General features: G+C 35.1%; 1 protein-coding gene across 5 annotated transcripts in view; it reads left to right on the top strand.

Annotated features, from left to right (window-relative positions):
• YAF2 (YY1 associated factor 2) overlaps positions 1-5,862 on the top strand; it is a gene marked incomplete at its 3' end in the record, with an annotated part of 64,633 nt that extends 58,771 nt beyond the window's left edge. For all 5 annotated transcript variants that reach the window (XM_079715167.1, XM_079715168.1, XM_079715166.1 and 2 more), the window contains 2 exons: positions 4,581-4,733; positions 5,530-5,862. In XM_079715167.1, coding sequence (XP_079571293.1) covers positions 4,581-4,733; positions 5,530-5,767 — 391 coding nt within the window. The remainder of the gene's footprint in view (positions 1-4,580; positions 4,734-5,529) is intronic.
• Between the last annotated feature and the right edge of the window lie 8,600 nt (positions 5,863-14,462).

Below are 14,462 nucleotides of genomic sequence, written 5' to 3'. Positions count from 1 at the left end.
ATTTCAATAGTTAAGCTACATGGAAACACATATTTTGTGCTTCTTTTCTCCCAAAGTTGAACCAGATCAAATAATCCTAGAAGAGAAGAGCAAAGTCGTTATCTTTAAGTGAAAAAAGAATGAATTACTACACATTTAGGAAAATTTAGGATAAAAAGAGAGAGAAAGACATAACAACTACTGAAAAACAAAAATAATATTTTTCTTGAGGCAGAAGAGAACCACTATAGAAAATTTGTTGGTGATTAAAAACTAACAAAATCAACCACAAACAATGCCACATACAGAAATTACTGGTTGCTTATCAGAACACTAGTCTCACATTTCCACTTGCCCCAGGGACACCTTTGCTTAAGTTTTATAAAATCCACAAACCCAACATGACCAGCACCATCGTTTATAGTATGAAGTGGTAGTCTTCTAGTTTGTCTCCAGACTGCAGTCTCTCACCTGACCAGGTCAGCTAATTGTTCTTTCTGTATTGGTTTTTACCTTGTAAGAGAGTGTACATTTACTGAGTATTTTGTTCTTACCACTGAGAAGAATTCTAGATTCATAACTTGTTTCAAAATGTTAATTTAGGGACTTCCCAGGTGGGGCAGTGGTTAAGAATCCACCTGCCAATGCAGGGGACATGGATTCGAGCCCTGGTCCGGGAAGAACCCACATGCTGTGGAGCAACTAAGCCCGTGCGCCGCAACTACTGAGCCTGTGCTCTAGGGCCTACATGCCACAACTACTGAGCCTACGTGCTGCAACTGCTGAAGCCCGCACACCTAGATGATGCTCTACAATGAGAAGCCTGTGCTGCGCACTGCAACGAAGAGTAGCCCCCACTCGCTGCACCTAGAGAAAGCCCCCATGTAGCAACAAAGACCCAACACAGCCAAAAATAAATAAGTAAATAAATCTTAAAAAAATGTTAATTTATTTAACTCTCCTCGTGGTTTCATGGAGCAAATCATGCTGTACTGATATGCTTTCATTTTCAGATTTTTTTTTTTTTAAATTTTTGGCTGCATCAGGTCTTCGTTGCTACACGCAGGCTTCCTCTAGAGGTAGTTGCAGCGAGCAGGGTCTGCTCTCTGCTGCGGTGCACGGGCTTCTCATTGCGGTGGCTTCTCTTGTTACAGGGCACGGGCTCTAGCTGCGTGGGCTTCAGTAGTTGTGGCACACGGGCTCAGTAGTTGTGGCTCGTGGCTTCTAGAGCACAGGCTCAGTAGTTGTGGTGCACGGGCTTAATTGCTCTGCAGCATGTAGGATCTTCCCCGGGCCAGGGATTGAACCCATGTCCCCTGCATTGGCAGGTGGATTCTTAACCACTGCACCACCAGGGCGTTCCCTCATTTTCAGATTTATGGGCCATATAAAAAGGGAAAATGATTCTAGGAAGATTCTGGAGAGAGAAAACCTGTTAAATATGAAAAAGACTTGGCAGCAGTTGTAAGATCCATGAAGCTGGGGAATTAGGATTATCCCTTCTCTCACATAAAAGTGGGAGTGATTGAGGAACTGTGTCACATAATTGATGGGCACCAACTTGGAGACAAATGCTGGAGGGGTGGGGGAGTGATTGATAATGTTATAAAAATATTCTGTACCTAACCACAACACAATCGTTGTATTCCTAAAAAGCTTCATGATCAGAGAATCCATGATTAAGACATTTACATCTTATGGGAAAAACAGCACTGAGTACTGAGGTTATTAATGAATCTAGAAAAACCTAGAAAAATACTCAATTTTACTTAAAGGCAGCACTAAATAAAGAGAATATAAATTATTATATATCTTAAGTTCGTGATAATGGCCTCTAAATAATTAATGTCAATTTATTGCTAGGAATTTCAGGATTTCTACTCTAGAATGTAAATTTATTTTAATGTTCGCAATTTTCTTGTAATTTAGTTTAACATTTTTATAAATTCATTTTGCATTAAATTTTGGGACGAAGGGAACGACAGTACAAACTATAATAAAGGATGTTGTCAAACCTTCATTTGTTATGGCAGGAAGACATTCAGAGACCCATAATACCTTAGGAGACAAATGATGACTACTCCTCAATTCCATTGTATAGCTTGGAGTGACTCTTAATTTTAGGTGACTCACTGTTCACCAGGCACTAGTCTAACCAAACCTTTTCACAACCTGTCACGCCTTTGAACTTTCTTTCTCTTTCCATATTCCAGCATAATTAAAAGAGGAATTAATTCTTGATGCTCTTACTTTTCACTGCTTGTTTACGTCTGTGTAGTGAGTGGTTGATCCTGGCCCGTGAGTAAGCATCGAGACAGTATTCCTTGTCTTTTAAAACATCTTCGTTCCTCATTAAACCTGATTTTATCATTCATTCATTTTTCAACGAATATTAAATATCTAGTATTTTTTCAGTACTGTGCTAGGTACTAGTTATCCAGTGGTGTATAAACCTGAAGCCATCCCTTTCCTTGTGGAGTGTATATCCTAGATGAGGAAACAGACAGTAACTCCTTCCTTAACACTCCCTCTATTCCTTACTTTATTATTTTTTTCCATAACATTTATCAACATCTAAGACTTTATTTTTTGTTTGATTTCATCCACAGAACGTTGGTTACATGAAGACAAACAAGAATTTCTGTATGTTTTGCTAAAGGAGTATTTTTTGGTTGAGAAGTGAGAAAGGCACGTTTAATTCGTCACCACGTCCCCTTGATTCTGCTTCTTCAGCCTGTCTTTAAATAACCCCACTGCTGCTTCCTTTTAGTTCAAGCCCTTTTTATTCTTACCTGATCTATTAAAGCAGCTTTCCCTGCCTCTGTGCTACCTTTCCCCTTCAGATTGCTACCAGTAATCTTTGTAAAATTCAAGTCTGAATTTCTTCAGTGATCTGCTGTCTTTTAAAGGTAAATCAGACTCCTTCGCTTTTCATTGTCGGGTTCCTTCCTACCTGTCCAGCCTTTTTTTTTTTTTTTCTCTGCCACTCCCTGCTCTCCATCTCAAACTTTATGCTGCAATAGTATCAATATATTGCACTTCTTCAAGCTTCTCTGCTAAGTGTGGTGGCTGGACCACAGGCTTCCCCTTAACTTGGAAGCTATTTAGAAATGCAAATTTTAAATAGGCCTACTGAATAAGAACCCTGGGAGCAGAGCTAAGCAAGCTAGACGAGACTTCCCAGTAATCCTGATGTACCTTAAATTTGAGAATCACTACTTTAGTCCTTTTTTTTTTTAAGTTCATTTCCTTAACAAGCTCAGCCATTAATTACCATGCTTTCAATATCATTTTCATTTGTGTAACTCTTAATTTACATCATTGACCCTGGTATCTGTGTCAGTCCTGCTTTTTAAACTGTGTATTGGACATCTCTCCTGGATATCCTTCCTGTATTTCAGACTCTGTAGGTTCTAAACAAAATTCAGTACCCATCTATTAAGATGTTTTATTTACTGCGTTTCCTATTTCCTCCTTCAAAGAATTCCTCCTTGCAGCTTTGAATCCTAGATTATGCAGTATTTTCTCTTTGCTTTCTATTTTGTCTTGCTTTAGAGAAACAAAGGAAAAGATTTTTTAATAACTCTACTGACCAAAGTAGGGTCAGGATTTTCCAGGCAATAGATTACAGTTGTTTATAGACCATCTGTTAAAATGTATTTTTTTAAATGTATTTTTATCTTACTCTTCTTTGCTTTTTCCTTCCCACCTTTTTTCCCTCCTCAATTGTCTTTCTCTCTCTCTCATTTTAAGAACTTAGAGACCATTTACTTTGAATCTTGACCTCAGCTGTCCACGTTCTACCATAAAGCTGGAGGCATCCTTGACCCTGGGCTAATAGAGTGACAACTTGTACCAAAAGTGACAACTGGTACCAAAAGTGACAACTGGTACCAAAGATTGTAGTCAGGCAACATTTCATCTATCTCGGTACAGTTTCTGCAGTAGGTTCTCAATAAATGTTTTTCTATTGAGTAAGTGAGTAAGTTAGGCAAGTCTCAAAGGACTGGACAGATCTCCAAGGTCAAAAAACCACAGTGAAATTGTGGCTGGATACATAAGGAACCTCAAAGATTTGAGCAGTAAGAAGTGAGAAATTTTGACACTCAAATATTTATTCAGTGAATAAATGAAAGATTTTAAAGAAAAGAATAGCCATTGTAACAGATGGTGAGGTATTTCCTTCTCTGAGAGAAGAGGGATAAATTTAACTTTTATTTCAGTGTGAACTTTCAAGTTTAATTTTAAAAATTCGTGTTTATTTATATGTGTGCTTCCCCATAAGCACAGTTTGATATACATTTTTAATAATTTTTGTGTCGATTTATGTAACAGTTATATTTTAATGGTTTGACTATATATCTTGGGCTATAACTTTTAACTGTTATTATAGTTCTATTTTTGTTGGATAGGAAAGACAGTAATGTATGTGTGTGTATATATATATATCTGTTAAATTGCACATCTGAATTACCTTACATATGAGAAATTTTTATATGTGAAATCATATATCTATTCTCATAATTTGAGCTATTCTGACATAAAAAATACTTTCTTAAATTATAGTAATAAAAAAAACTTTCTTTTTAACATGCACACAGGAAACCTCGGCCTGTCTCCCAGTTGGTTGCACAGCAGGTTACTCAGCAGTTTGTGCCCCCTACACAGTCAAAGAAAGAGAAAAAAGATAAAGTAGAAAAAGAAAAAAGTGAAAAGGAAACAACTAGCAAAAAGAACAGTCATAAGAAAACCAGGTAAATTTAGAGTGTTTTAATGGCACTTTTGACGTAATAAAATTAACCATTTAATATTGTCTTTTAACATCAATATATAAAGTATATAAAGTAGAAATAAAAGATTTCATCTCTTTTACTATATCATGAAAGTGTTTTTCTTAGTTGAAGGTATATTAGAAATTAAACACAGAGGCCACAAATACAAGCTTAAGTGTGAGGACACTTGCTGTTTTTTGTTTCTGTTTTTGTTTTTGTTTTACTAGATTACAAGACATTTGTGTTTGAAATGTTTGTTTTTCACTCATAAAGCCAGGAGTGATGTTCACAATACTGAACAGATATTTGCATGAGCTTTAACCAATCAAAATGGTCACGGGTCCAGGCAGAACAGACAGTCATGACGCTCTTACATAAGTGCACATCAGTGGAGTAACAGCCCTGCATATAACTCAACCTTAGCTGTTGTCAGCTTCCTCTGTGATTCAGCTATATCACTGCTGTTCTAAAACATTTATTTTAGTAAAATTGATAAGCTGTCTGCAAAATTATGATAAAGCTATAAAAGCACATTTAAGAGAACATTACTCCCAGAGTTTTTTGTCATGTTGAGGAAGATTCAGGAATGATTGGCTTGATCAATGTTAATGATTTCAAACATTTAATTATATTTTTGTGGCTAGTTACACATGAATATAGAGCTTTAAAGATAGATGTATTTGTTTTGTTATTTTTACCTAATTTAATATGCATTACATGCTCAGAAAGTTGGTAGAGAGAAAAGCTAGTTTAAAATTTTATCATCTTTTGTGTTTAGGCCAAGATTGAAAAATGTGGATCGGAGTAGTGCTCAACATTTGGAAGTTACCGTTGGAGATCTGACAGTCATTATTACAGACTTTAAGGAGAAAACGAAGTCACCGCCCGCATCTAGTGCTGCTTCTGCAGATCAACACAGTCAGAGTGGCTCCAGTTCTGATAACACAGAGAGGGGAATGTCCAGGTCATCTTCACCCAGAGGAGAAGCCTCATCATTGAACGGAGAATCTCATTAAAGTTTATTTTCTCCAATTTCCTAGTCACTTCTGTCATACCATGCAAATACACAGATTATGCCAAGAAGTACCACATTTTCATGACAAACATATTCATGCACAATCCATAATTTGCATTTTACATAAAATAGAAATTTGTTAGATTTTATTGCAATCTATGCCTACCAAACATTTCCAGACTTAACATTTTGGTCTCCACAGTTAAAGGTGCCATGAAAATGTGGTTGAATTACTCATTATGCAGTGTTATTGGTAAGTCTATTTTCACTTTTAGTTTAGTGAATTCTAACACATAATTCTTGAATTCTCTACTATTGGCATGTAACGAATTTAAATTTTTATAACATAGTGCAAGCTGCCTAAATATGTATTATTTGAGAATTGTGAAACAAATAGTTATATGTATACAAGTCAAAAATCAACTTAATCAGCTGTTGATACAACAGAATTTTCTTAATGGTTATCCTCTTAAATACACCTGCTGGTACTTGGTGTGGTTAAATAGGAAGATTGTTATTAAATAAAGAATTTGTATGAACCATTGCCAATGTTTTTGACACATTTTACTAAATTATTGTTCCTGAATTATGTTTTAGGTTTTATCTGTTTTTGGGGGGGTTTTTTGCTTATCTTTCAAAACATTCATTTATTGTAATGTTTACTAGCAGACTAGTAAACAATAAAACATTGATTACTTGGCTTTATAATTCAGATTTAGTGCTATTGTCATTGAACACTGGTATTTTCTGTATTATATAGAACATTAAAATTCAAGTAATTATAAGCATTTGGCAAAAACAGAAGAGAAGAAACCTGTCATATTTTGAAAGCTGCAGTTTTGGAAAAGCTTTAACTTAATAGTTTTATCACTGTTTCCTTGCCCCAAACTTATCCAGGGTCATAGAAGTGTGAATCTAATTAATACAGAAATGGGAACTGTTGCACAGAACTGAGAAATAACTAATCTTTAATCAGTTTAATTGGCCTCTTATTAAATATAACAATTCTTATAAAAATTATAGTACCCTATTTTCAGAAACAATTGCCAGTTTATGCATTTATCAATATCCTAAAATTTAAAAAGTATTTACAGCCCCACTTACTATTATGTAAATTTACCAATAAAATATTTTTATGACTACAGATTTTGCATTTTTGTTTACAACTAATAAAAGTGTTTTTTGTTGTTTCTAAAAATCCAACTTAGAAACCACACAGTACTTAAATTATAGGGTCTCCTGCTTTCTCTTAGCCATTTGTTTAATATGTATTCACCTATAGGAGACTTTTGAACTATAAATGAACTTTAAATCATAACTTGGTTACAGAATATCACATAAAAACATCATGATAGCATTTGAAGGAAGAAATAAAACTGTAGACCCTGACAGTTGTGATATTTGGTGGTTTCATGTGGTAATGTAATTTTCTGTTTAATTGCAGTACTTTTTACAGGCACAATGGTACTGTCTTTTTTGTAAGATGCAAGTTGTGAAATACAGTTAATTGCATACAGTAAAAGTCTGTGATTAAAACATTTATATACCTCATTCTTTAGTGTTGTTAAATGAAAGAATTTTATTTGTTTTTAAGATACTTTCAGTGGAACCCCAAATGACTGGTATGTTCTTTTAAAACATGAAAAATTTTTTCTCTTATTTTATTCTTTTTCACATGTTCCAAATGTTTTATATATATATACATATATATTCATTTTTAGACATAGTAAAAACTGCAAGTACTAACTGTAATAGGGAAAATATTCTAATTTTTAAGTCAAAATTACTCTTTGGAGGTACTGGGTCTTATCATGATGATCAAATACTTTCTGGATATATTTTAAATGGACTGCAAGAGAGAAAAATCTGACAGAAGATGGGATTTTACCTGAACGGGGCATAGTCATCTTTCTAAATAGTAGGGAGACAGCATGGAATTTGAGAATGCTAACTGATGGCTGGCATTTGAATCTCTGTTGTAGAACCTAAGTGAGCTTGAGTAAGTCATTCAAGGTCATTTCCCGTCTATTAAACAGGGATAATGGTAATCATATCTAACTCATAGGGTTGTTGGGAGGATTAAATGTCAATCCATATAAAATTCTTAACAACTACCTGACACATACTCTATGCTCAGTAAATGTGAGCCTTTACTATCTTTATAGGTAAAATCCCATTACAGAAACACAATTTTTTTCGTAACAAAAATGGTTTCCGTGCCTTCTTGGATGCCCGAAAGGAATTGTGTTCTGTAGGTTAAACTGAATTTTTTACATCAGATGTTTGCTCTGATCCAGACCAGCTGTCTTTCTATAATTAAAGAACCTGATGGTATGCAGCATGAGACAGGAGAAATGAGCTGAGTTGGCTACTTTGATATTTTGTTTTCCTTTCATTAATCACAGTTATCTTTACCTGTCTTCATTTCACCCTACCTCAAATACACTTCCAAACCAGGAAACAGACTCAAATTCCATAAATACACCTAATGTTAAAATATGCAAAAAGATTCAGAGCCTGGGTTTAGGGTATATTTTTAGCTCTGGTTAATCAACTTACCCTATGGTTTTAATAGTGGGTTCTTTTAGCCAAATTCTATACAAAAAGAGCATTTGGATGTTTTTCAGAGTTTATTAGCTTATTTTGATATAAGTAAGAGTGAAGATATAATTTGAGGCATACAAGAATACATATTCTTAAACCTTTTATATTACACAGTAGAAATAGTTGACTTAGTAACTTAAAGGTTTTATTTTTATTAAATGCTTTCCTAAAATTATAGTGATGACTGTAGACGAAGTGAAAACATTAAAAAAGGAAGAAAAACCTTTGCTTTTCTAAGTTGATAACATTTATTACCCTTCTTTTAGAAAGAAGTTCTTATTGCCTGAAAAGAATATAGTTTATTCATATTATATACATTCATGCTGAGTGGTCTAGACGTTTTAGTTTCCACTGAAACCCTTATTTTACTTATTTTCTTGGTCTGCCACATCTCTTTTCTGGAATCTTTTGAAGACCTGAAGTAGGAACTGGGCCATTGATAGAAATTTCTGTACTGTACTTTGAAAATTAAGTGCAAACAGAAGAGTGAATGTGTGTGTAAGAAGGGTAATCATAAATCATAATCATAATCGACTTACTAGCACTGGCTCCCCTCTTCAACCACAGGCACCTTCAGGTGTCTGGAACAACTGAAATGTAGAAAAACTGAAGTGTAGAAAAGTCATCAGTGACAAAAATAGCTGAGTAGACTCAAGAGACAGTGAAGATTGCAGAATACAGGATGTGACTGATCATTTGTGAAAGCAGAAGGAAAAGAACACCCTCCCTGGCTATTGAGAGTGATGAAAAAGAAGATGCCCTAATAACAAAGGCAAGGAAGGATAGAAATGGGAAAAAAATGAGGGAGGAGGAAGGAGAAAAAGCAAAGATAGTAGCAGAAATTAGAAAATGGGGCATTGTGATGTAGCCGATGATAGAGAACAATTGCTCAGAAGGGAGAGAGAGAACAAATAGAATGTATAGCATCTCGGTCTCTTGAGAAAATTTTAAAAACATGCTATGATAAATCATCTTTGTAATGACTCAGTCATTAAGTTTTCAGTTGTGTTTAGTAGACTGTTTACTAGAGCAGCAATATGTGTAATCACTACAAAATGATTTTCTTCAAAACCAGTTCATTTTTAGAAGTTGTCATAGAGATCTACCTTGAATTATATGAACACTTTACCTTCCTGAATGCGCAGCCCTGCTAGCCCAGATAATTTAAATGTTATGTTTTTAATGTGGCTTTGTGTTTAGCCAGTGCAGATATTCCAGCCTTTGTGGAATGGGCCAATTCTGGAGCATATGAAATGCCACGATAAGACTAGGTACTTACATAGAAAAATCAAGTAGAGCTCTGAAAGCTTTTAGTTCTCTGGGACATGTTTCATGTTCTGAATTGTTTTTCAGTGGTGATTTCATTCCTCCCCATCAGTAGGAATTGTAGACTGTAGTAGCTATTTGACTGCTGTAATACTTTCAGTATTTTCCTGATCTAGATTTTCTTTATGTCAGTTTTCAATTCAGTGAACCTTTATTGAGTATGTTTTGTGTGCTAGGCACTGGTCTGGGGGTTGGTTGCAAAGAGGACAAAGATGTGGAACTCACATCTTAGAGGAGAGATCTGTAAATACAAATGCCATCATTTCAACAATAAAAATACATATAAGATACAGAAGTAACAGAAGAGGGAGTGCTTGCCACCGTTTTTTTTTTCCCCCTAGAAAATTCAGCTTGGCCTGAGTATCCACTGTAAGTCCACAGTGGAGATGTTAGGATCTCATCTTGATAGTTGCAGCTGATAATGTTGGGTGTCACTAGTAATTTTAGCCAGCTACCATTTCATTACTCCAGTTTGAATTTTCAAAAGTTAAAGACTTTAAGGCATGTAATGTGAGATTATCATTTTCCTATACTAATTTTTAAAAATTAGTGAACAGCTGAATGAGGTCTCCTGTTGCCTTTTTGTGAGGGTATTGAGGAAACATTACATCACTCAGAATCCAAATGAGGAAATTTATTCAGACCTGTTTCAGGAAAAGCTTTACTTCAACCTGAGAAATCAGTTTACCTTCTTCTTGTGAACAATGCAAATCATCGATTGTCCTCAGTTTTTGCTTTAGTTGTGGGAAATCTCAGATTAAAATTAGGCATACTTTTAATAATTATGTAGAACTCAGTCATCTGCATATCCATATTCAAACTTGTTATTCTTCATCTAAATACATTTTTAACTTCATCTAACTACAATTTTTATCTACTTACGTTTATCCTTGTGTTCTTATAAAGTTCCTCAAATCTCTTGAACATAAGGCTAAATAGTAATACTTTTTTAAAAAATCTCAAAAAAAACTGCTTTATTTTAGTTGTGAGGATAAGCCCCAATGTGAAATTTTCAGTGCAAGGATCCAGTAAAATGGATCCAACTGGAATTCCTGAGGAGTGGAAATAATACACAAGTTTGGCAGGTCTTGAATTACATGCAGGTAAACCTGGATCTTCTGACTTACCTGGAAGTAGGGAATGTGGATGAAAGCTACCATCTCATCTTCATGTATTCATTAACTCTTTTATTGAGAGAATTCAGAAACTAAACTGGGTACCAAGATTTACTAATTTAGACTTTATATATGTATTATTTTCACTAACCTCTTTTAATTCAGACTAATAGCAACAATGAAATTAGCCTGTGTTCACTTGGAGTCAGCAAGATTGAGAAGAGTTGGGATACTGTATAAAACCAGTTTGGGAGAAGAAGACTCCTAAAGGACAAAAATGTAGTGAAAGCATTAAAAAGAAAAAGAAAAGTAGGCTGTTTTCAGAATTAAAAAACAGAGTGATCTGGCCTTAGGTCCAAGAGGTAGCTTTTGGTCTTTAATAAGAGAAAATGTAAAAGCCTATGATGTTTCCAGTATAGGATAAGATAAATAATTTAAGGGACACTTTAACTTAATTAGAAAAAGAATTTTTTTTACTTTATTTAAAATAAAATATAGACGTGAAAAGAAAAACCATTTCACCATATGAAACCTATTAATATTAAAAAAAAAAGAAAAACCAAACATAACATAGGACTATTTAGGATGTAACTTCTATACAGAAAGGAATATAGATAACAAGAATTCTGATTTTATTTTTCAACTAAGTACTGTATTTCTGAAGTGTAATAGTATCAGAATTCTTAATTATTTTCATTTTTCAATTTTGGGGAATCTGGGTCCAGAGACTTATCTGTTACTTAATATTATAATCATGACCTTGATTGATGGCAGGTTTTGGTGAACTTGTGCATATATGTTTTAATTCTAATTTTCCCCATGACTAAATTTCCCTGTAAATCTAGCTTTTAATTTCACTGACAGTATTTTTTAAAAAGAACAATAATAGGTTATAATCTATTAATGGGAATGGAGGGTTCCTGAAGATTGAACCAGGGAGAAATGTAAGGATGGTCCATAGGATATTCATTCTTTCCCTCCCCACTCTGCCCGCTTCATAATCTCTCTCCTTTGTGGATGGAAATACTAGCTGAATTCTAGGATTATTTAGGAGTTAAGGTGTCCCCACTTAGTTTTCCACTGCCACTTTTTTCTAATCTTACGATCTATAGCTGAGTTTTTTGAGCATGAAGAGAATCAGGTTACTCTTTCGTCTTCCCCCTTACCCTACCCTTTTCCCACATTTACTAGTCTGAATGAACACTTAAAATGAAATACTCTTTGCTTCAACTGACAGCATACTTTTCCAACTTTTTCCTCCAGCCCAACAAGGTCTCTAGGAAATGGACTGTGAAAAATGAAGAAATTTCACTAGAGGCCAACAAGAGGAGAGAATGATTTTCACTTTTAGTGTGAATTTCTGATTCTTTGTGCTCTGCAACTAATCTGATTTGTATTTCTTTTTTTTTAAATATAAATGTATTATTTATTTACTTATGGCTGCATTGGGTCTTTGTTGCTGCATGCAGGCTTTCTCTAGTTGCCGGAGAGCGGGGGCTACTCTTCGTTGCGGTGCACAGGCTTCTTATTGCGGTGGCTTCTCTTGTTGCAGAGCACAGGCTCTAGGCACCTGGGCTTCAGTAGTTGTGGCGCAGGGGCTTAGTTGCTCCACAGCATATGGGATCTTCCCACACCAGGGCTCGAACCCGCATCCCCCGCGGCGGATTCTTAACCACTGCGCCACCAGGGAAACCCCGTGATTTGTATTTCTGTGATTGCAAGTTTAACTTGTTTCAATCCCCAAGACCAATCTAAGAGATTTTCATATAACATCTTTTTTTCTTTTTTGCTTTTACTTTTAATTTGCATCACTCAGTTTAGCATTTATTTTTTCACAGTGAGATAGCATGGTATAAGGGAAAAAACAAACATGCACTTTGGATCCTCAAAGATTTCCATTTGAATTATGGATCTTCATTATTAGCCATGTGATTAACAAACTTCTCTGAATTTCAGGTTCCTTGTTTGTTAAAAGAATAAAGTATAATTGTTATCAGGATTAAGTTAGATTATGCATAGACCTTTATAAAGTGGAAATTATCTTAAAAAGTCTTTGAACTTTACTATGAAAAGGTATAGAATTTACCTTTTCCCCCACAGGATGTCTTTTTTTTTTTTTTTTTTTAAGAAGTACTAAAAGGTAGAATTGGGAAGGAAATGCTGAGCAGGACCTAAATTTGCTCTAGAGTGTCTTAGAAAAGACATTTAAAAAAAACCCAAAACTCATTAATTGAATGTCTACCATATATCCAGCATGTACTAGGAGCCATATGAAAAATCAAAATTAATCTTTTGAATATACGATTGTTGAGATTTGGATTATCCTGAATCCGAGAGTTTTCCAGGTCATGGAGAAGGTCTCTATCTCCATAATTTAAACAACTAATGTTGCTACTTTTAAATTTCTTTTTGTCCACCTAAATTTACCTTTTTTGACAGAATGAAGGGAAGATCAATATTGATTAAAAATTTGGATATAGCCAGCCTGTCACTAGAGAATTAAGAGGGTGGTCTAGAGATGAAAAAATAGACTTAAGAACACATACATACACACAGTAAGTGAAAGAAATGCCTAACCATTATGGCAAAAAAATATTTTCAATAATTTACAATTAATTTTAGGAATATCAAAATGTGTGAATCCTGGAAATGATCAGAAGTATTCACACAGCTCCTTATACTCCAGGATAACCAGTTGGGACAGTGTGTGGGTAATACAAAAATCATTTCTATTTTTGGAATGCCTTACATATTTCTTCAACAGAATTTCCTTTTTAATTACAGGATTAAAAGGAACGTAAAGGGGGGCTTCCCTGGTGGCGCAGTGGTTGAGAGTCCGCCTGCCGATGCGGGGGACGCGGGTTCGTGCCCCGGTCCGGGAGGATCCCACATGCCGCGGAGCGGCTGGGCCCGTGGGCTGTGGCCGCTGAGCCTGCGCGTCCGGAGCCTGTGCTCTGCAGCGGGAGAGGCCACAACACTGAGAGGCCTGCGTACCGCAAAAAAAAAAAAGGAACGTAAAGGGATGATATGGTCCAGAACCCTGATGTCAAGTAAATGGATGATTGTTCTTCCGGATATGCTCTTCTCATATATTGTCACAGAAATGAATACTGCCATTCTAGTACTTTAACAATCTCTGGGTCATTAAATTATTCTTTATTTTCATTAAATTTAGTTTGTTGAAATAGAAGCAATTGTATTTAGCATCTCTTTAAATTAAACGTACTTTGAGTGCTAGCTCTTACTCTAGTTTCTTGGTACCATATCCTTTAGTTTTCTCTCTGAAAATCTATTTTCTGTTCTTATAAATGCTTTTGTTATCCATCTTTGTACCTCATTAAGTTTATCTTTATTTCTCTAAGAATTGTAAGGTGTAGTGAAAGGATTAACTTCATATTGTCGTGGTTTTTACTTGCCTGTCTCCAGTTTTGGGGGCAGTACAGAATAGCCCCTTGTCTGGCATGTAGAATATATTCAATAAATGTTTATTGAATGAATAAGTGTTATGTTTTCATTCTATTCACAGCTTGATAGCATGCTAGTTTTCATTTTTTGTCAAGTAAGGCAAGAAATTTAATCCTTATAGGGTAAGAAACTGAGGCTTAAATTTGTTCAGTGACTTTCCCATGGTCACAGAGCCAGCACTTATTT

The sequence above is a fragment of the Hyperoodon ampullatus genome (genome assembly GCF_949752795.1).
Source record: "Hyperoodon ampullatus genome assembly, chromosome: 11".
Lineage (NCBI taxonomy): Eukaryota > Metazoa > Chordata > Mammalia > Artiodactyla > Ziphiidae > Hyperoodon > Hyperoodon ampullatus.
Note: the sequence above shows the minus strand (reverse complement) of the source record. Positions and strands in the feature narration are given on the sequence as shown.